Genomic DNA, 23,264 nt, shown 5'->3' with positions numbered 1-23,264 from the left:
AAACTCGTGTATTAAATAAATTCAGTGCACACAGACTGAAGTAGTTTAAGTCTTTGGTTCTTTTAATTGTGATGATTTTGGCTCACATTTAACAAAAACCCACCAATTCACTATCTCAAAAAATTAGAATACATCATAAGACCAATAAAAAAAACAATTTTAGTGAATTGTTGGCCTTCTGGAAAGTATGTTCATTTACTGTATATGTACTCAATACTTGGTAGGGGCTCCTTTTGCTTTAATTACTGCCTCAATTTGGCATGGCATGGAGGTGATCAGTTTGTGGCACTGCTGAGGTGGTATGGAAGCCCAGGTTTCTTTGACAGTGGCCTTCATCTCATCTGCATTTTTTGGTCTCTTGTTTCTCATTTTCCTCTTGACAATACCCCATAGATTCTCTATGGGGTTCAGGTCTGGTGAGTTTGCTGGCCAGTCAAGCACACCAACACCATGGTCATTTAACCAACTTTTGGTGCTTTTGGCAGTGTGGGCAGGTGCCAAATCCTGCTGGAAAATGAAATCAGCATCTTTAAAAAGCTGGTCAGCAGAAGGAAGCATGAAGTGCTCCAGAATTTCTTGGTAAACGGGTGCAGTGACTTTGGTTTTCAAAAAACACAATGGACCAACACCAGCAGATGACATTGCACCCCAAATCATCACAGACTGTGGAAACTTAACACTGGACTTCAAGCAACTTGGGCTATGAGCTTCTCCACCCTTCCTCCAGACTCTAGGACCTTGGTTTCCAAATGAAATACAAAACTTGCTCTCATCTGAAAAGAGGACTTTGGAACACTGGGCAACAGTCCAGTTCTTCTTCTCCTTAGCCCAGGTAAGACGCCTCTGACGTTGTCTGTGGTTCAGGAGTGGCTTAACAAGAGGAATACAACAACTGTAGCCAAATTCCATGACATGTCTGTGTGTGGTGGCTCTTGATGCCTTGTCCCCAGCCTCAGTCCATTCCTTGTGAAGTTCACCCAAATTCTTGAATCGATTTTGCTTGACAATCATAAGGCTGCGGTTCTCTCGGTTGGTTGTGCATCTTTTTCTTCCACACTTTTTCCTTCCACTCAACTTTCTGTTAACATGCTTGGATACAGCACTCTGTGAACAGCCAGCTTCTTTGGCAATGAATGTTTGTGGCTTACCCTCCTTGTGAAGGGTGTCAATGATTGTCTTCTGGACAACTGTCAGATCAGCAGTCTTCCCCATGATTGTGTAGCCTAGTGAATCAAACTGAGAGACCATTTTGAAGGCTCAGGAAACCTTTGCAGGTGTTTTGAGTTGATTAGCTGAATGGCATGTCAAAATATTCTAATTTTTTGAGATAGTGAATTGGTGGGTTTTTGTTAAATGTGAGCCAAAATCATCACAATTAAAAGAACCAAAGACTTAAACTACTTCAGTCTGTGTGCATTGAATTTATTTAATACACGAGTTTCACAATTTGAGTTGAATTACTGAAATAAATGAACTTTTCCACGACATTCTAATTTATTGAGATGCACCTGTATATATATATATATATATATATATATATATATATATATATATATATATATATATATATATATATATATATACACACACATACACACACACACACACACACACACACACACACACGTCTTCAAAAATAATGACATAAATAGTTTTCATTTGTCACTTAATGTCATACAAAGTCCAGTAAACATAAAAAAGCTAAATCAATATTCGGTGTGACCACCTTTGCCTTTAAAACAGCATCAATTCTCCTAGGTACACCTGGACACAGTTTTTCTTGGTTGTTGGCAGATAGGATATTCCAAGCTTCTTGGAGAATTCGCCACAGTTCTTCTATCTGTTTAGGCTGTCTCAATTGCTTCTGTCTCTTTATGTAATCTCAGACTGACAGGATGTTCAGTGGGAGGCTTTGTGGGGGCCATGACATCTGTTGCAGGGCTCCCTGTTCTTCTATTCTAATCTTTTCTATTTGCAAAAGTAATGTTTGGGAGTCTAACATTTATATTTCCAATTGACACACTAAAGCTGAAGATGTAAATAACCATCTTAAGACAAATGCTTTTGTGAAACATCTTATGTGCCTAAGACTTTTGCACAGTACTATATATATATATATATATATATATCAGCCCAGAAAGGCACAATATAATAGCTAATTGTGATGTTTCACTTGTTTGAGTAAAAAATAAAAAAATAAAATAATGGTTCTCAATGTCCTTTAAAGATATAAAATATGGTATAAATAAAGATATTAACTATACCATTATAGGCCTATTGGATTTGTATTGTTCACAAACAAATGTTTAATTAGTTTATAAAATATACTTTCTTGTAGAAATGCTGGAGCCTCATAGTTCTTGCACTTCTTTATTTTTTGTTTTGTTGTATAGGGAATAATGTGCAGAATTTTCCACTGCATCCCGGCTGTTTCAAAAGGCTATTTATGGATGCCATTCTTGGATGTTTGAAATGTATTTCAATTAAGGAAAAAATTGATTGTGTAATGTGAAGCACAATTGTGAAAAATGCTTTTATTAAATGACTCTGCTTAAACCTTCTGTTGGAGCTCTGTAAATTCAGTGACTAATATTTTGCAGCAAGTTTATACTCAGGGAATAAAAATAAACCTCTACAATAAAAGTTATTTATGATGAGCAGTAATTTAGCAGCACTTTCCTCCAATATTTATTTGGATGGCAATCAAGAAAATGAAGTATTAAAAGTGTCAGCCTATCCATAAATATGTGGATTACATCAACAGTGCACCAACCAGATGTATGGAATGTAATTTAATTTATTAGTTACAAGATGACCAATTATTAACAATGACAACCAGAACAAAAAAGTTAATATAGGGACACTGCTGCATGCATAGATTTTTTTTTTTTAATATATATTTTATAAAAACAAACTTAATATTAATAAAAACTACATCCAAACATGTTTTCATTGACAAGAAATTGCAATAACACAAAATAATAAATACTAAATGAAGACAGCTCACTAATTGTGTTTAAAAAAAAAAGGAAAAAAAAAGACAATCATATTTTTAAGACTTGAATAATTGCCTAAATAAACAAATCCCATGGTTTCAAAGGATTCGTTTAGTAGTTACAGAGTATGCTGTGTAAGTGACAACACTTAATCATGTCCAAGCATTTCCCATTTATTTTTTTGTGTAGGATAAATTGGTTTCTGTAGAGAAGAATAGAAACCATGCTTTGCTAATGTATTTGCAACTATTGTAATTCTGTTTTAGAAAAGGTAGTTAATTGACATTTCAGCTAGAAACAAAGTATTTACAAAAACATGCACATCTGACAGTGGTTAAATCTTCATCATCAATTACCAAGGACAGAAAACAAAAGTTTTAGAAGGTGAAAAAAGAACAGTCAAGTCTCAATTTTTAACATGGACTTTGAAATATCAAGTGCAAAATGTTCAGGATTCCCAGGATTCCCATTTCTCTGTCCAGTGAAATCTAATGACTTCTGGGGCATGATACAATAGTCTGCTATTGTAAAACAAAAGCATAATCATAATGTAAGACACTGAAACCAGCTGCTGATGTGACTTTGGAGGGTTTGAGAGATATTGTCATCTGTAATTATACAACCCCACTTGAAACTAGAGTATTGTGTTTGTAAACATTGCTGGGATCATAACAGAATGACATAAACTCATTTGTATTATTTGATATCAGTTATAACTGTTGTACTAATATGAACCTGGCATGTTTAGCAAATTTTGGATTGCGCTTCAAAGGAACACTATATACACCGATCAGCCACAACATTAAAACCCCATGCCTAATATTGTGTAGGTCCCTCTTGTGCCACCAAAACAGCGCCAACCCGCATCTCAGAATAGCATTCTGATATGATATTCTTCTCACCACAATTGTACAGAGCGGTTATCTGATTTACCATTGACTTTGTCAGTTCGAACTAGTCTGACTATTCTCTGTTGACCTCTCTCTTCAACAAGGCATTTCTGTCCACAGAACTGCTGCTCACTTGATGTTTTTTTGTTTTTGGCACCATTCTGAGTAAATTCTAGAGACTGTTGTGTGTGAAAATCCCAGGAGATCAGCAGTTACAGAAATACTCTAACCAGCCCATCTGGCACCAATAATCATGTTACATATGATTCTTTGCAGTTAATTTAAATGTTCATCGTCTAGGTTTTTCAGCCAAAGAGCAGCATAGTACTTCTGTCAGTAAAGGCAGGGCAGGGTTTGTCAAAAAATTGACTGAGAGTGATAGTCAGAGATAGTGTAGAATAGTTTTGGAAGCCTCAAAGGTTGATAATCAAAAACTAATCAGTAACGTTCACATTGAATGACATTATTTTCTAGCAAAGCTAGTTTATTTTTGTAAAAAAAAACACCAAAAAAAAAACATTTAATGCAAAAATATAAATAATATTTCTGGTGCATTCACATACAATACCGTCCTTAAAAATATATATTATATATATACACTCACCGGCCACTTTATTAGGTACACCTGTTCACCTACTTATTCATGCGATTATCTAATCAGCCAATCATGTGGCAGCAATGCAGTGCATAAAATCATGCAGAAACGGGTCAGGAGCTTCAGTTAATGTTCACATCAACCATCAGAATGGGGAAAAATGATCTCAGTGATTTGAGCCGTTGCATGATTGTTGGTGCCAAATGGGCTGGTTTGAGTATTTCTGTAACTGCTGGGATTTTTACGCACAAGTCTCTAGAGTGTTTACACAAAATGGTGCGAAAAACAAAAAACATCCAGCGAGCGGCAGTTCTGCAGACGAAAATGCCTTGTTGATGAGAGAGGTCAACAGAGAATGGCCAGACCGGTTCGAACTGACAAAGTCTGTTTTTAACTCAGATAACCGCTCTGTACAATTGTGGTGAGAAGAATAGCATCTCAAAATGCTATTCTGAGGTGCGGGTTGGTGCTGTTTTGGCGGCATGAGGTGGACCTACACAATATTAGGCAGGTGGTTTTAATGTTGTGGCTAATCAGTGTATGTTTAAGCTGCAATATGTCATTTTGATTTTGAATATTAGCTTTCTGGATCACAAGGATTTGGTTAATTGAATATGCTCTCAGTAACATTGGTGTTGCCATGTTCCACTGTAAACTTTAAAAGTGTGATAGCGCAAGTCTGGAATTTTGTGAACCTTCAAAACACCTTGTGTTAGTAGGGTTTAAAGGGATAGTTTACCCAAAATGAAAATTCTCACATCATTTAATCACCCTCATGCCATGCCAGATGTGTATGTCTTTCTTTATTCTGCAGAACACAAACAAAGATTTTTAGAAAAATATCTCAGCTCTGTTGCTCCTTACAATGCAAGTGAATGGTGACCAGACCTTTCAAGCTCCAAAAATCACATCTTTCAACATGTGAAAGAATGTGAAAGAATGTGAAAGTGGAGATTTATAGTAAAAAAAGGACTTAAATATTGATCTGTTTCTCACCCACACCTATCATATAGCTTCTAAAGACATATATTAAACCAATGGAGTCGTGTGATTAAAAAAATGAGAGAATTTTCATTTTTGGGTGAACTATCCCTTTAAGTGTCAACCAGAACTTGGCAAAGATTTAGTGCTACATAAAAATAAAATACACTGAATGCCAGAAACAAACTGTTGTACCTCTATACACTTTGCATGAAGGGTATGCATAATTTTAGCCATTGTTGATGGCTCTGTGTCAAAGAGTCTTTAAATTAAAATAAAATTACACATTCTCAAAGGTAATGCTACATTTTTAGCACTTTATCATGGATACCCATCCTTAAAGACCATCTGGATAAGAGGCTGATTTAAACACACAAAAATGTTCAACGATTCCATCTGACATGGTTTTGGGGGTGAAGTAAATAAAATTGGTTTCCAAATAACATTGAAAAGTGAGAGCATGGTAGATATCATAATGACAGTCTTCCAAAATTTGGCCGTTATTATGTTCCCAGTGGTGTGGTTTAAGCATATAAAATGCAAAACTCCAGTTTATAGATCTTTACAATATCTGACAGTGTCTTTGCGGGAGCAGAGTCATAAACATCCAGTGAACACTAACAAAAGTCACATATCTGCAGACCATAATACTCAACACATAAAAAAGAAAAAAGAAATCTATTCGAAACCTTCACTGAAGTCAAAATAAGGTCATAGTCTTATTAATAATATATATGTGTGTTCAGTTCCTATTTATATTCTTTACAGGGCTGCTTGTGGGAGCTGTTTTCTCTCGAATCCACCAATCCCAGTTACTATAACTCAGCACAAACCCCTGGTCCTTGAGGGTCTGTGTTGGGTTGCTTAGTGGGCACTAGGGTCATCTCCTCCTTGTTTTCTAAATGTTCTCTGCCCTTCTCTGTACTTCCATCCATATTTAGCCTCAGGTGTCTTTGCAAGATTGGCAGCAGCGTGATTTAAACTGGGGCAGTGGGCAAAGCTCTAGCTGTCGAACCTTTTCACAGTACCTAGTGCTGTCCCGACATTCATCTGTAATCACACAACACAATTTAGAATACAGTAACCATTCTGTGGATTGTATACTTTTCATGACAATATACCCTTAAATAAACAGGGCACCCAAATTAAAATTCTCTCACCATTTACTCACCCTCATGCCTTAACAGATGTATATGACCTTCTTTCTTCTGCTGAACACACACACACAAAAGTTTTTTAGAAGAATTTCTCAGCTCTGTTGGTCCATACAATGCAAGTGAATGGGTACCAAAACACTGAAGCTCCAAAAGCATTAAAGTAATCCATAAGACTCCCGTGGTTAAATCCATGTCTTCTGAAGTGATATGATAGGTGTGGGTGAGAAACAGATAAATATTTAAGTATTTTTTCACTATAAATCTCCACTTTCACATTCTTTTTCTTTTGTTTTTGGTGATTCACATGGATTTTTCCCCTTTTTCTCCCAATTTGGAATGCCCAATTCCCAATGTGCTCTAAGTCCTCGTGGTCGCATAGTGATTCGCCTCAGTCTGGGTGGCGGAGGACGAATCCCAGTTGCCTCCACGTCTGAGACAGTGCGCTGCCACGGAGACATAGCACGTGTGGAGGCTTCACGCCATCCACCGCGGCAACCACGCTCAATTCACCATGCGCCCCACCGAGAACAAACCACATTATAGCGACCACGAGGAGGTTACCCCATATGACTCTACCCTCCCTAGCAACCAGGCCAATTTGGTCGCTTAGAAGACCTGGCTGGAGTCACTCAGCACACCCTGGGATTCAAACTAGCGAACTCCAGGGGTGGTAGCCAGCGTATTTTACCACTGAGCTACCCAGGCCCCTACTGAAGAAAGCGAGTTTAAAGTTTTATGGATTAATTTTATGCTGCCTTTATGTACTTTTTGGAGCTTAAAAATATTGGTACCCATTCACTTGCATTGTGAGGACATACTGAGCTGAAATATTCTTCTAAAAAGCTTTGTTTTTGTTCAGCAGAAGAAAGAAAGGCATACATATCTGGGATGGCATAAGGGTGAGAAAAAGACGAGATAATTTTCGTTTTTGAGTGAACCATCCCTTTTATGCTACTGAACTTTGGTATAATTCTTAATCCTTGCGATGATACATGATTTATGAAGCTTATTTGTCTCAATCTTGCACATATTACAAATAACTTATGTAACATCTTACACAGGATTATGTTTTGTATATTATAGTCTTAATGTACATAATCTCTATTAATAATGCTAGTCATTAATATTATTAATATTTAAATATTCATCCTGTAAAATATTCACTGATGTATAAGAGACTAGGATGTTACTCTCTTTGTATCCTCAAAACTCATATATTCTCTCCCTTATCATTGTTACTTAGTATACAGTATACAGTAGAGAACACAGTCAGAGACTATTTAGCCCGAGACAGAGCACTTGTATTAAAATTAATGGGAGAAATTGGAACATCCAGCATGGCAGATGTAGAAACAGAAGTCTCGCCTTACAGATAAAAGAGCCAATCACCTTTTAGATACAGACATCATCTGTCAATCAACTTGGGAACGTGCATGCACATTAGCTGGACCAGCCTGAAAAACAGTGTTTTTTTGAGTGATCTGAGGTAAAGAAGAACAATTTATGATACCATTGTTGTCAAATTGTACTGACAATTTAAATTTCTTTGATTGTAATCTTGACCAGTCGATTTCTGTCTTTTCCCATTCAAGTAGATAGTAGCTGTACTTTCATGCTGTTTGTATCCATAGAAAATAGCTGCCCTGGAGCATTCCCAAGGTGACTGCAGGGTGGACAGACTTGCCTTGAAAAGGACTTTGACATAGTGCACATACTACACAGTTTTTGTAACTAACCCATTTGGTAGCAAATGCTGTCAGCAAATAACTGTTTTTTAGAAACAAAGGTGTCTTCCTTTCCTTTACCAGCCTCAAAAGCTTTTTTGATCATCTCAGAAAAAGACGTTTTTGTCTTATTAAATCGATTAATTTGATGGATTGGTAACTGAGATACAATTTTATATCTGCTCCATGCAATCTTTATCTAATAATTAAAGAAAAATGCACCACGACAAACTAATTGGTCAATCCCAAACAGCGCTGAGAAAAGTAAAATTAACGTACCACATGACAACGCCTTTTGTATGTGTAAGCTTCAACAGCAGCCTGATCTCATGAAATTTACGTGACCATGGCAACATTTTTGCAAACCAAAATTACATGCTGTAATACACATTTGGCTGCAGTTTCCCAGTGAAATGTCCAGCAGGGGGCACCAAAAGCGGGTGCAATTATGTTGTAATCAGACAAGGTTTTTAAGGTTTATTTTAGATGTTTAAAAAACACTTCCATAACCTAAAACTTTTGCCTAAACCTGACCAATAGTGTCCTAAAATATAAATGAGAGGTAAACAAAACAGACATCCTTACCCTAAACCAACACCTAATCCTAACCAATAGTGTTCTTGTCACAAATGCAACATAAAAAGCACATATTCTGAAGCAACCATGTCATTTTGTGTCGCTTCTTTGACATTTTCGTCTCACGTGTGAGCTTTAGTGCTTAGCTGGGCTCAAACCTCGGTCCTCCGAGTCCAAAGTCTAACACTCTATCAGGTGAACTACCACAGAAGTTAATCACACTTGAATAAGTGTTTAAAATGTATGTGTGTCTTTCATAGAAGCCTTAAATGTATTGTTTTTCAAATAATGCGTTAGAATAAAAGTGTTTTGATATTATAACATGGCAGTGTGCGAGTAACAGAGCAAAAAACAAGTGTTTATAAAGTCATAATCAGCCGTTGTACTCATGATTTGTGTGAACGTGAATAAAACGCACACCTCTAGTGTTAATTTCACCAGGAAGCTGCGGTGAAATGTAGAATGCGGCACGTAAAACTCAGTTTGCAAAAATGTAGTTAAGTAACGTTCATTCTATGAGACTAAGTTGTTCAACAGTGATCTGGATGAAAATAGCTTGCACTGAGAAATGTTAATAGGCATTGATACATAGCGTATGGTTAAAGGAATAGTTCACTCAAAAATGAAATACAGGTTTGAAATGACATGAGGGTGAGTAAATGACAGAATTTTCATTTATGGGTAAACTATCCCTTTAATATAATATACACTTTCCAATTACTAATGACTCATAGTCATTGCTATTCCTGTAGCCATTTCTCCAGTATCATGTGACTGTTGACATCAGGATGGTAAGTGTCATTGCGCATTCTGACCAATCAGGAAAAATCATCCAGGCCGCTGTTCAGGACCCCCAATTTCATGCAAATTGCCATTCTATTACTCTTTCCTATGTACATTTACCTCTCCCACAGGACAGGATGTTGCATCGCTGCCAGCTGGTTGGTCGAGGTTTCCAAGCACAGTGGAACTCACGTGCTGGCTTCCCACTTCGCCGATGGGCACAAGTGACGTGACGGGACTGGAATCCATGACGACCACATGTGGCAGTGCAATGGGTCCAGGGGCCAACTCGCCACTGCAAAGCACACGCTTCTGTCATGCAGTTACGCTGTGAAGCAGGCCTGAAGAGGACATCAATGAATAAATGAAAACACTGAGCCCTAATACCAAATAACAGGTCTCTGTACTCCACCAAGAATCTTAACTGTAATGAGTCACTGCAAAAAATATTTGTGAAAAAAAAAAAATGATCCAAACATCCTTAAAATAAGATACATTTACTTGAGAAGCAAAATTGAGAAAATAAGACTTATTTTCAAAGACTATATCTTAAATGTTATTTTTCCTACCCAACTGAAGAATATTTTCTTGTTTTTATGCTTGAAAATAATAATAATAATAATAATAATAATAATAATAATTGCCAATACAGTGAGAAAAATAAGCTTAATTCAAAGGGAATATTTTTTTTGGTTCTTCTTAACCTATTGGCAAATAGTTTTGCAAACACCACACAGCAGCCTGACTGAGACTTATAAACTTAAATAGATAGTTCACCCAAAAATGAAAATTCCAGATGTGCATGACTTTCTTTCTTTTGCAGAATATTTTTAGAAGAATATCTCAGCTCTTTTGGTCCATTCAAAGCAAGTGAATGGTAGCCAGAACTTTGAAGCTCCAAAAAGCACATGAAGGCAGCATAAAACAGATCAATATTTAAGTCTCACTTCACTTTCACTTCCATATTCTTCTTCTTTTGTTTTTGGCAATTCACATTCTTCATGCATATTGCCACCTACTGGGCAGGGAAGAAAATTTATAGTAAAGAAAGGATACTTAAATAGTGATCTGTTTCTCACCCACACCTATCTTATTGCTTCCGAAGATATGGATTTAACCACTGGAGTCCTATTGATCATTTTATGCTGCCTTTATGTGCTTTTTGGACCTTCAAAGTTCTGGCCACCATTCACTTGCATTGTATGGATCTAGAGATATTCAAAAAAATCTTTGTTTGTGTTCAGCATTGTCATACACATCAGGGATAGTATGAGAATGAGTAAATGATGAAAGAAATTTCAGTTTTAGGTGAACTATCCCTTTAATATTTATATTCACATCTGCTTATCCCTGATTATTATACAGTTTTGGCAATCTGAGTTTGAGCAAGTATACCTACTGTACACATACTTTACCTTGGTTGACTACTGCACATTCGATGTGCCACTCTAGTGCTGTTCTTTTCTTGGCAGAACACGTGTCTATACTGAAGGGCTTGGCGTGGTCCAACACAATGACCTTGGCACTGATGTGAAAATAAAAGTGAATAAAAATGAATGAAAAAGACAGTAGTTTAGGGTGTATTTGTATTAATTTTTGTGCTGCTGTCTTATAACCTAAAATAATACTTTGGGGGACTGAGTAACTGCTTTAAGACATTATTTGATAGTAATATAAACCTGTTATGGAAATTTGAAATTGAAACTCTCATAATGGAATCTAAATTTATATTCAATGAAAATGCAACTTTTTCTAGAGGTGAAAGAACATTAATTAAGAACAGCATCACAGCCATTAAACATGCATTCAAAATCTGCTCAAACTGGAAAACCCCATACAGACATTAGTTTTGTTTGGGACAGAAAATTTACTTGATTATTATATAATATTATAATAATGATCGTTAGCAAGGTTGTTCAATGACCACTGGACTAAGTGATCTAATACTTACGTGTCCCCATGGAGTGGTTGTCCAGCCAACACAAGGTTGAAGGTTACAGTGCCTGGTTACTGCTGGCTTCCTCCCGGCACAAGCCTCTGATCCCCCTGGAGCTTCCTGACAGCTTACATTGCGATTCTGAATCCCTCCTCCACAACTCACAGAGCAGGATGACCAAGTGGACAACTGCCACCTGTGTGCAAAGGGAAGAAAAGTAAAAGAATGAAAGATTTCCTGGTCATTACTTGGCTTTACAAAAAGAGATAATCTCTTATTGGTAAGATATCCATAATAAACACAAGACACTTGTGATAGAAGAATGAAATCAGGCTGTTTAGTTGCTGTCACAGGAATGTAATAACTTAAAGGAATATTCTGGGTTCAATACAATTTAGCTCAATCGACAGCATTTGTGGCGTAGTATTGATAACCATTTAAATTTGTTTCCACTCGTCCCTCCTTTACTTAAAAAAAAAAAAAAAAAAGAAGCAAAAATCAAACTTACAATGAAAGTAAAAGGGGCCAGTTTATGGAGGGTTTAAAGGGAGAAATGTGAAGCTTACAATTTTTTACAAGCACAAATTAAATCTGTTAAAACTTGTGTCTTATCTGAGCTGTAAAGCTGTTTAAATCGTAATTTTTGTGGGACTGGGAGCGTTATATCGTCATGGCAACTAAATGGTAAAATAGCATATAACTTTACACAGAAAAGCTTAGTAAGCGATTTTATCATGCTAAAATCATTTTAACACTCATATTGTTTATGTCTTGTGGCTATACTTGTGAAACAGTAGCACCAATAAGGATTTAATTAAGCATAGTATAGAGCTAATCCAGGGCTTGTTGATCCACATTTTATTTTAATTTGAGTTGCGTTGCACCACTTAATTTTAAATACGGTTTGGCAAATCAGAGATATATCTTGCAACCTGTAATTAAAACCTTCACCTGCGATTAATTTTTTCACCATGATGGATTCTGAACCTAGCGGTAGCTCGTTAGTACACAAGGCTGATCAAGCAGGTTAAGAAAATGTTGAAGCAGCGTGTACAATGTCACAAGCTTTAAAATATGGCAGCATAATTTCAGAAAAAGGACCGCTCAGATCTCGGATCCGCCTCCCCTTGTGTCAGTGCCACTGTTGTTACAGGCTGCTTTTTCTTGCATGTAAAGGATGGGGAAGCGGGTAAATATGGCGCCACTCAGACAAGCCACCGTACTCGCACCACGAATTTGAAAGCACGCATCACAGCCAACGGCCCAAGATTTCTGACCATAATAAACACAAATAATATAATAAACCTCTCTCAGAGGGCTGACTGTTCATTTACCTAGTCATTCACATTTAATGTGTTTGTTTGTTTTTTATTTAAACCACCTCAGCTGCGAGTTTAAAATTAATCCTTAACTAAGATTTAAATCAGAGTTTAAAGTAATGGAGCAACAGGATTAAAGTTCATTCAGATTTACTGTGAAATTTAAATCAGGATCAAAACAATGGTTTAAATGTAACCCTGATTATTTTTAATCAATGTTTAAATTTGGTGCAACAGAATTATCAGATAAACCTTGATTTAATCTACATTTACAATTAATCCTTGTTGGTGCAACCCACACAAGTATTTTAACGTTTACGGATTGGCCCCATTTACTACCATTGTAAGTGCCTCACTAGCCTAGTTTCCATCCACTTTTCGTGCTATTCTGTTATCGATAATGTGAAAATGCGTAAAATATTTTTGCCGAAATTTGCCGTCTTCTGCCTGTTTCCATTCAAATGGCCTTTTATCGATAATTCGCCTGCCAGATGTCCCTAATATTTTTCCTCCAAAGTTTTGGTAAAATGGGGAGAGTATTGAGACAATTCGTTGAAATTAACCAGCTTACTGTCATTTTAATTCACAAATAAATGCAATCAGAAGACGAGGATTTGCAATCAAAAGGGAGCAGTTGCCCTTCTGATAAGACTGTAATATTGGTCCTAATGTTGCGCCTATTGCAAGTTGCCATCGGTTCCAACCCGAAAACGAATCATCATGGCCCTGTTTTTTTTTTTTTTTGGTAATTTTTTATTTTTTATTTAATGCATTTTTCGTTTGGTAATTTATTTAATTTAATATAGGGAATTTTGCCGGCATTTTTTCAAAAGTATAAACAATAATTTTATAGAATTGGGCTGTTAGTGTTCCAAAAAAGCACACTGAAGCTTTTCTCCTAGTGTTGTGTAATTATTTTTAATTTAAAACATCTTTGTGCACAGAAATGATATGTTTTTTGTATTGTGGACTAATTCCATGACTGCCGTCTATTTATTTGAATGGTGTCAAAAAGCAACTTTAATAAATAAACGGATGGCTACCGCGATTACATTAATCGCAAACAGTGGCCATTCATTTGTTCTCCGTGCACTTGTCCATGTGCATGATACGAGATATTTGTTTTGGTACTCCTGGAAGTGTCATGTTTGCAGTATTCGGATCTTTATGCCATTCAGATCAATCCATAATCATGTACAATAAACTGGCTTTCAAGGATGTATACCTTGTCGTCATGATTAACACAGGCTAACGATTGGGGCAAATTCTGTCATGTGACACTACATTTTTGCGTTAATGCCAATTTTCTCGACAAAAAGTGTTTCCAAACCAGTTTTTTGTGACATTTGATGTATCGACATAGAGATTATGCGCTAGAGTCAAACGTAAAAATATTATGTCGACACTTGTGAAATTTTAGCGATAATTTGCATTTCCATCAGCTTAATTTTGATGCGCTAAAACTTTTTTCAAAAAAAATCCTTGGATGGAAACGTAGTTACTGTAACCCAGATTTTTGCGTTTTTTTAAAGAAAAGAAGGGACATGTCAAAATAATTTTTTTTTAAATTTTTGTGAAATCAACATTATGCCACAAATGCTGTCGATTGAGCTTAACTTGTATTGAACCCCGAATATTTCTTTAATTGAAGAGACTGGAAGCTTGTTACTGGTCTCAGAAATAGTAATTTATTTTGCAACTACACCTGAAAATTTAAGTGAATTGTACTTTAACTGGTGTGCATTTATGTTTATCCTGTGGAACGGCACTGTGCTATAGTTGAAGTCAGAAGTTTACATACACCTTAGCCAAATACATTCAAACTCAGTTTTTCACAAGTCCTGACATTTAATCGTAGAAATATTTGCCTGTCTTAGGTCAGTTAGGATCACTACTTTAATTTAAGAATGTGAAATGTCAGGATAATAGTAGAGAGAATGATTTATTTCAGCTTTTATTTCTTTCATCCCAGTGGGTCAGAAGTTTACATACACTTTGTTAGTATTTGGTAGCACTGCCTTTAACTTGGGTCAAACGTTTTGGGTAGTCTTCCAAAAGCTTCTCACAATAAGTTGCTGGAATTTTGGCCCATTCCTCCAGACAGAACTGGTGTAACTGTGTCAGGTCTGTAGGCCTCCTTGCTCGCACATGCTTTTTCAGTTCTGTCCACAAATGTTCTTTCGGATTGAGGTCAGGGCTTTGTGATGGTTGTCCTTAAGCCATTTTGCTACAACTTTGGAGGTATGCTTGGGGTCATTGTCCATTTGTGAAAGAGCTTTAACTTCATGGCTGATGTCTTGAGATGTTGCTTCAATATATCCACATCATTTTCCTTCCTCATGATGCCATCTATTTTGTGAAGTGCACCAGTACCTCCTGCAGCAAAGTATCCCCACAGCATGATGCTGACACCCCCATGCTTCACGGTTGGGATGGTGTTCTTCGGCTTGCAAGCCTCACCCTTTTTCCTCTAAACATAATGATGGTCATTATGGTCAAAAAGTTACATTTTTGTCTCATCAGACCAGAGGAAATTTCTCCAAAAAGTATGATCTTTGTCCCTATGTGCACTTGCAAACTGTAGTTGGGCTTTTTTATGGCGGTTTTGGAGCACTGGCTTCTTCCTTGCTGAGCAGCCTTTCAGGTTATGTCAATATATGACTTGTTTTACTGTGGATATAGATACTTATCTACCTGTTTCCTCCAGCATCTTCACAAGGTCCTTTGCTGTTGTTCTGGGGTTGATTTGCACTTTTCGCACCAAACTACATTCATCTCTAGGAGACAGAATGCATCACCTTCCTGAGCGGTATGATGGCTGCGTGGTCCCATGGTGTTTATACTTGCGTACTATTGTTTGTACAGATGAACGTAGTACCTTAATGCATTTGGAAATTGCTCCCAAGGATGAACCAGACTTGTGGAGGTCCACAATTTTTCTTTCTGAGGTCTTGGCTGATTTCTTTTGATTTTCCCATGATGTCAAGCAAAGAGGCACTGAGTTTGAAGGTAGGTCTTAAAATACATCCACAGGTACACCTCCAATAGACTCCAATTAGCCTATCAGAAGCTAATTGCCTAAAGGCTTGACATCATTTTCTGGAATTTTCCAAGCTACTTAAAGGCACAGTTAACTTAGTGAATGTAAACTTCTGACCCCCTGGAATTGTGATATAGTCAATTAAAAGTGAAACAATCTGTCTGTAAACAATTGTTGGAAAAATTACTCATGTCATGCACAAAGTTGATGTCCTAAACGACTTGCCAAAACTATAGTTTGCTAATACGAAATCTATGGAGTGGTTAAAAAATGAGTTTTAATGACTTCAACCTAAGTGTATGTAAACTTCTGACTTCAACTGTAAATAATTTTCTGCAATACCATATTTGTACCTGTGGGGGCACTGTTGTCCATGGCAGAAGTTGTACAGCTTGGTCGTGTTTGAGCACACAGAACTGTTCCCCTCACTCGCACTGCTCACACAGCTTCCTATGACACAAATCAATAATAAAATCACTATTAACCAAGATGTGAAAATATTAAAATAAAATGAATAACATTACTGCAAGGTACATGTCATAATCTCTTTTAATTTGTTTAAAAGATCTGGAAGAAGCTTTGATGTAATTTTGAGAAGAATGAGAGGATAATAAAAAGTAGGATATTAAAGGAACAGTTTACCCAAAAATAAAAAACGTTGACATTATTTAATCTCCCTTGTGTCTTTGCAAGCATATATGTGTTTTTTTCCTCTTTAAAAACAGCGTGACTTGTGGAGCTATCATCACTTCTTATTTTTCTAGTTTCTTCTAGTTTCTAGAGGGCCAGAACAGCTTTTAAATTTATACTGAGGTATTACAACCAGCAGCTCTGCATTAATAATGCCTTACCTCATGGGGTTCTTAAAGGGATAGTTCACCCAAAAATGAAAATTCTCTCATAATTTACTCACCCTCATGCCATCCCAGATGTGTATGCATTTCTTTCTTCTGCTGAACACAAACAAAGATTTTTAGAAGAATATCTCAGCTCTGTAGTTAAATTCAAAGAATGCGAATCACCAAAAACAAAAGAAGAATGTGGAAGAGAAAGTGAGAGGAGATTTATAGTGACAAAAAGGACTTAAATATTGATCTGTTTCTCACCCACACCTATCATATCGCTTCTGAAGTTATGGATTTAACCACTGAAGTCATATGGATTACTTTTATGCTGCCTTTATGTGATTTTTGGAGCTTCAAAGTTCTATCCACCATTCACTTGCATTGTATAAACCTACAGAACTGAGATATTCTTCTAAAAATCTTTTTTTGTGTTCTGGAGAAGAAAGTCATACACATCTGGTATGGCATGAGGGTAAGTAAATGATGAGAGAATTTTCATTTTTAGGTAAACTATCCCTTTATTTGTGTCTGAAATATCCAGGCAAAGGCCTCTTTAGAAAAATTATCAAATGAGGAATATAGTACATCAGCCTTGCATGATGAATAGAGTGAAAAGGACATTATTGGCTGTAACTTGACCCTTGCTTAAAGTGGATTTGGATACTTTTCAACACTTCTGTTCTAAAATGTGTGCATTCTTTTTTTCTCAGTGTCAAGCTTACAATACCAATTGTAAATGCTTATTGTTGATGAATGCTGACCTCAAGAATGGGGTAGCACTTGTGGTAGTTTGGGATAGTTGTTTAAGGCCACAAGGTCAACTACTTCCAAAAATCACCTTGACTCCAAGCTAAACTACACCATCATTAACAGTAATTAACTCAGTTTTGTATACACATTTGAAAAAATCATGTGTTAATTGTTTGAACTGACCCAGAAAACACTTGCATTATTTTTTATATCAAAGCTAGTTCCCTAATGCGTCAACGCATTAATTTTGACAGCTCTTATAAATATACAATTGAACTTAGTCAGACTTTAAACAAGTTCACTCTGTTTTTTCCAAGGTTTCTTCCTCATCTACTTAATCATGTTGGGGACTTTTTCCTTGCCATTGTCACCTTTGGCTTGCTCACTGGGGGGTTTGTAAGGCCCTATTGGAAGGCTGCATTTGAACAGTATGTATTGTAAAATTTTAATAAAATTAAATTGAAAAAATAAAAATAAAAATAATTTTTTTTTTTTTATAGAATTTTCTAATGCGCCATCAACAACCATAAAACTGGACAAATTGTGTGTTTACTCTCTCCAGTAGGTTATACCTGTAATTTGCACTTGAGAGGACAACGAGATGGAGCCCTGGCGGTTTGAGGCAGTGCAGATGTAGAGTCCAGTGTCTGTCTCACTTGGTGCTTGAACATACAGGGAACCATCTGGCATTAGGCCTACTCTGCCACGACACAGACAACAACACGACTGAAAGAAGCACATGGACGTAGGGTACACAATATTTGCTATACGCTCTTTAAAGATGTAGATTCTGAAAGAAGAAAATTCATTCTTACCTGCTGCTGTTTCTTATTTCCCTTCCATCCTTAGACCATACGATCACTGGTTCTGGGTTACCCTGTGCTTGGCATTTGATTTTTAATCGGACAGTGTGTCTTGGAACTAAAATAAGACCTCCAACATAATCCATGATTTCTTGAGGGCTCTTGATTTGGTCTCTGGAAGACTTCTGCAGGATAATCGGGCTTCTGAGCTGTCCTCTCCATTGCCTGCTGTTATGGGGAGCCTGTTTCTGTTTGCTTCTCTGAGAAGTCGAATTTCGCAAGGAGTGCGCTGGTCTTTCGTGTGGTGGCCGAGTGGATTCATTGTTCTCCTCGTGGCTCTTTGTAAGTTCTTCTAGTAGCTGAGTGATAAGCCCATCTCTCTCATGGAACGCTCCAGACAGATTACGGGTGACCTCATCAAGCCTTGGCATATATGCAATGAGCATTTGAGGCCTTAAAGAATCCAAAATTGTGTATTCCTCCAGGTTGGAACTATTTTTCTCAGAGGAATCCAGCAATTCCTTGGAGGTCACTCCCTCAAATGGTAATTCCTTCAAGTCAAGTAAGTGCTGAACGATAGCATCGTAATGGTTCAAAGATAACTCTTTGTCTCTGCCTTCAGTAGCAGATGAAGTTTGGTGAAGTTTTGGTGAGGTGTTTATACCATCCGTGGTCCACAAGTCTGCTTCTGGCACCAAAAGCTTCCGCTTGCTGCCGATAAGCTTCAGGACAAAGTTCTCTTGAGCTTGGCCAGCAATACAAGTGTAAATCCCAGCATCAGAAGCACGCAGCTGCTGGATCTTTAAGTAACCCACATGTGATATGGATACATGGCCCATAATTTCAAGCGGTTTACCATCTTTCAACCAGTGCACACGGCCCTTGCGGAAATAACGGGTAGGGCAGCGAAGCACCACAGATGTCCATGGCAGTAAGTAGGCATAACCGCCCACCACAAAGTGTAGCTTCTTGCCTTTTCTCCACTGAATGTAGACCCTTCTTTGAGCCAGAATGGTAGGCTTGGGTTTTACAACTGCTGGCTTGAAAATCTCTGAAATGAAATAAAAACGTCATATTACTACGTACCAAAAGACTCTTCACTTTGTGGAGAGCTGGATTCCCAATTGCACTATTAAACCTTGAGGTGAGGAACCAGAGTGGAGGGGTTTCAAGCCTGCTAATCTTCAAGCAAATCTCATTTGGCACAGCTATCATACAATTCCATTACCTACAGTATATCACTCTCACTTCAGAGTGTCCTTAGATTACTTCTTCACTACTCAATCAGACAGCGCTTTGTACATGACTTTCACTCTTTCACTTCATCTACTCCCTTACTTACAAAACCAAATGTACTACACAAGTATGAGGGTAGTTGATGCATAATGTGTCCATGGCCTTTTTTGTGAACAACTTCAAAGTTTTAGGTTAAAATGTATGTGAATGTATAAGGGAAAGTGTATATTTAGGTCCTGTAACTGGTCATCATGTCTACTAAGTTGGTAGTACTTTACAATAAGTTTCCATTTGTTAACATGAGTTAACAACATTAGTTAACATGAACTAACAATGAAAAATCCTTTAACGGTATTTACTAATCTTGTTTAATGTTAGTTACAACATATACTAATACATTTTTTTAAATCAAAAGTTGGTTTCATAAGGTAACATTGGTTACCATCATTAGTTAACATGAACTAACAATGAACAATACTTTAACAGCATTTATACATTTTGGTAAATGTTAATTTCAACATATAGTTAAAATCAAAAGTTTTATTTAACATTAGATAATGCACTAACTAACATGAACTAACAATGAACAATTGTATTTTTATTAACTAACATTAACAAAGATTAATAAATGCTGTAAAAAATATATTGTTCATTGTTCATGATACCTACTGCATTAACGAATGTCAACGAACGGAACCATACTGTAAAGTTTTTCACCATTTTAATCACATTTTTTCCTTCATTAGTTCATTTTAAAGGTCCTGCGTTATGACAAATGAAATTGTAAATGTACAAATATTAAACATAGTCTCTGAATTAATACATAAAATCATAATCAATCATAAAAGCTGCATGCAAGAATTTGCAAAATGCTGTTTACAGTAGTTTTAGATGGAGTTTAGCATATCTTGCCACAGGACATGCCAACTACCCATGTGCCGTGCAGAACAGTTTTCGTCCTGTCACATGTTTGTCAAATTAAACAATTTCAGACATACAGATTTATTCAACACAAGCAATATATAACATCACACTGGCTCATAGGCTATCATGTCTTACTTTCACAAGGTCCAAGGAAGCATGATTTGACAGTTGGTGGTTTTGGAACAGTGGCACAAGCATCAGGAACCATCGTTCGGTATTGTCCTTTTTCTCCCAGGGCCTTACACACCACTAGCAACCTCTGGGTTCCTTCTCCACAAGAAGCAGAACACTGGACAGAACACAGAACCCTGGTTATTGACAATACATGATAGGCATGTCAAAAGTACTGGCACATCTGTACCAAGTCGGTACTAAAAATGTAACAATACCAATCTTTCTAAAGTACTGTTTGTATCGAGTACCACCTCAATTCAGTACACGCATGCTGTCTGACTGATAAGCTCATATGTGCCTCGCAATAATGTGTCTGTGTGTGTGAACATTCAAATGCACTTCTTGGTCAAAATGCTTGTCTTGGCGAGATATTAATGTAAACAGTAATTTGTGCCTTAACAGAACGTAGACAGGTGGGGCAAAAAATTTGATTTATCAAAATATCTGTTTAATCAGAGTCGTCTGAAGCGATCCAATCGGTTTTGAATGAGAACAGACCAAAATAAAAAAAAATTCACTATAAATCTTGACATCAGCAGTCTACTTGGCAATCATGATTTCAAGTTCAATTAGACTTCCTAGTGCCATCTAGCACTTTGTGTATGCGTCAAGCACTAGGAAGTATAATCGAGCTTAAAATCATGATCATGTCTTGAGACTGCAATGGCAAGATGTACAGTGAAAAAGGAGTTATATTTTGGTCTCTTCTCACCCAAAACCGATTGGATCACTTCGCTTGCTTTTATCTGCTTTTTGCACCTTTTGATCTGACATTGATCTGTTTCTCACCCACACCTATCATATAGCTTCTAAAGACATATATTAAAAGACATATTAAAAAACACTGGAGTCATGTGGATTACTTTTATGTGGCCTTTATGTGATTTTTGGAGCTTGAAAGGTCTGGTCACCATTCACTTGCATTTAAAGGACCAACAGAGCTGAAATATTCTTCTAAACATTTTTGTTTGTGTTCAGCAGAAGAAAGAAAGTCATACACATCTTGGATGGCATGAGGGTGACTAAATGATGAGAGAATTTTCATTTTTGGGTGAACTATCCCTTTAATGGAACTGCACATTGTTTTGTTTGTTTTTTGTTTTGTTTTTATAAACGAGGGACAAATCCTTTTGTGTGTGTGTGTGTGTGGTAATCAATATTATTCCACAAATGCTGTAAATTGAGCTTAACTTGTACTGAACCCGGAACGTTCCTTTACTATTACAATACCATATTAGTTTTTGTTGTGGTATGTAACTTTGTTTCGTGAATTGTGACATTTCACTGCTATTGGTATCGACAACTGAAATTTTGATATCGTGACAACACTAATACATAGTGACTGTTTTATTAAATACACTCGGGCTAGCCAGTGGCCAGGAGCTATTACGTTAACAACATTGTTTACTTTGCTCTGGTTCACAGAGGACAGTAAGCATTCCTCAACTCTGATGAAGAGAAGTTCAACATACAACAGTGGAACAAATCTGTCTCAAAGGAGGCAGCAGGGAAGTAGCGTGCTGGCGTGTCTCCCTACGTTTAAACAAGTGAGATCACAACAACACTACAGGTGCTGCTGAGATCCCCTCAATGAGAAAAATCATGTAATGCTCTTCAGATGTTATGCTGTCAGTAGAGTGTGATGAAAAACCATGGGAGGGAAATGTATGACATGTTTAGACAGGCAAGAGCGCTTTATTGATGTTACTTAACCTTGTAAGGTCAGTCTAAAGCCAGAACAAATCTTTCAACAACAGCCTTGTCAAGAGCTTTTAAGTGTTACAAAGTACACATAACAAACAATAAAACAGTAGGATTTCTGTAGCTGCAGACGGTAAAATACAGAGTGATAATCACAGATAGATAGATTGTTGAGACATACACGAGAGTGACTGTTGTTTCAAGTGAGAACACGTGTCTGACCTGACTCCAGTTTGTGGAGATCCACTGAGCAGCACAGTCCACTTTGCCACAGGGCTGAATGGAGGGTAAACTCGGAAAGGGGCAGAATGTTTCAGGTAGTTCTAGTACACTTCCGTCTGACATCCGCTGCTTGCAGACGACCTCTCTCTTCTGACTGCCTCCTCCACAGCTACGAGAGCACTGCATGCACACATATCAGAGTTCACAGTACACTTACCTTATATGGCTTCTCGGGTTCTAGGACAGGAACATTTATCAAAGTCTGTCCATAAGTGTATACTAATGAATTTTTTTTTTTACATTACGTAAAAGTGGACAAGTAGTTGTTTCAGTGTTAAAATACTTTTTTCTATCCCATCTTAATATGCTTAGACAGCTATAAGTAAGCCATTCATAGGTTACACTTCTTGAACACTGTTTGTTTTGAGTGACCCGTTCAGACCCGAATCAACAACATTACTAAACCAATGGTGTGAGGTGGGGGCGGGATTGTCTCTTTGTTTGACAAACGGCATATTCAGAAAGCTGTTTTGAAAACAATGTTTATTTCTGCAATTCCATTCGGTGACTCTAGTGTCGCAGAAGTTACATACTTCAGCTTTAAATAGAGAA

General features: G+C 37.0%; 1 protein-coding gene across 4 annotated transcripts in view; it reads right to left on the bottom strand.

The window, feature by feature from the left end:
* Nucleotides 1-4,036: 4,036 nt before the first annotated feature.
* The window catches only part of LOC127450427 (ADAMTS-like protein 1), a 292,344-nt gene continuing 273,116 nt past the window's right edge, over nt 4,037-23,264 (bottom strand). For 3 of the 4 annotated variants that reach the window (XM_051714544.1, XM_051714547.1, XM_051714548.1), the window contains 9 exons: nt 22,653-22,832; nt 20,691-20,844; nt 18,408-19,446; nt 18,165-18,292; nt 16,351-16,447; nt 11,654-11,834; nt 11,118-11,227; nt 9,823-10,043; nt 4,037-6,512 (listed from right to left, as the gene is read on the bottom strand). In XM_051714544.1, coding sequence (XP_051570504.1) covers nt 6,406-6,512; nt 9,823-10,043; nt 11,118-11,227; nt 11,654-11,834; nt 16,351-16,447; nt 18,165-18,292; nt 18,408-19,446; nt 20,691-20,844; nt 22,653-22,832 — 2,217 coding nt within the window. In that variant the 3' untranslated portion in view covers nt 4,037-6,405. Of the gene's footprint in view, nt 6,513-9,822; nt 10,044-11,117; nt 11,228-11,653; nt 11,835-16,350; nt 16,448-18,164; nt 18,293-18,407; nt 19,447-20,690; nt 20,845-22,652; nt 22,833-23,264 lie in introns of those variants that run through there. The other variant, XR_007898997.1, reaches the window with a different exon arrangement.

Source organism: Myxocyprinus asiaticus, chromosome 2, assembly GCF_019703515.2.
Source record: "Myxocyprinus asiaticus isolate MX2 ecotype Aquarium Trade chromosome 2, UBuf_Myxa_2, whole genome shotgun sequence".
Lineage (NCBI taxonomy): Eukaryota > Metazoa > Chordata > Actinopteri > Cypriniformes > Catostomidae > Myxocyprinus > Myxocyprinus asiaticus.
This window is presented reverse-complemented; position numbering and strand designations above follow the sequence as displayed.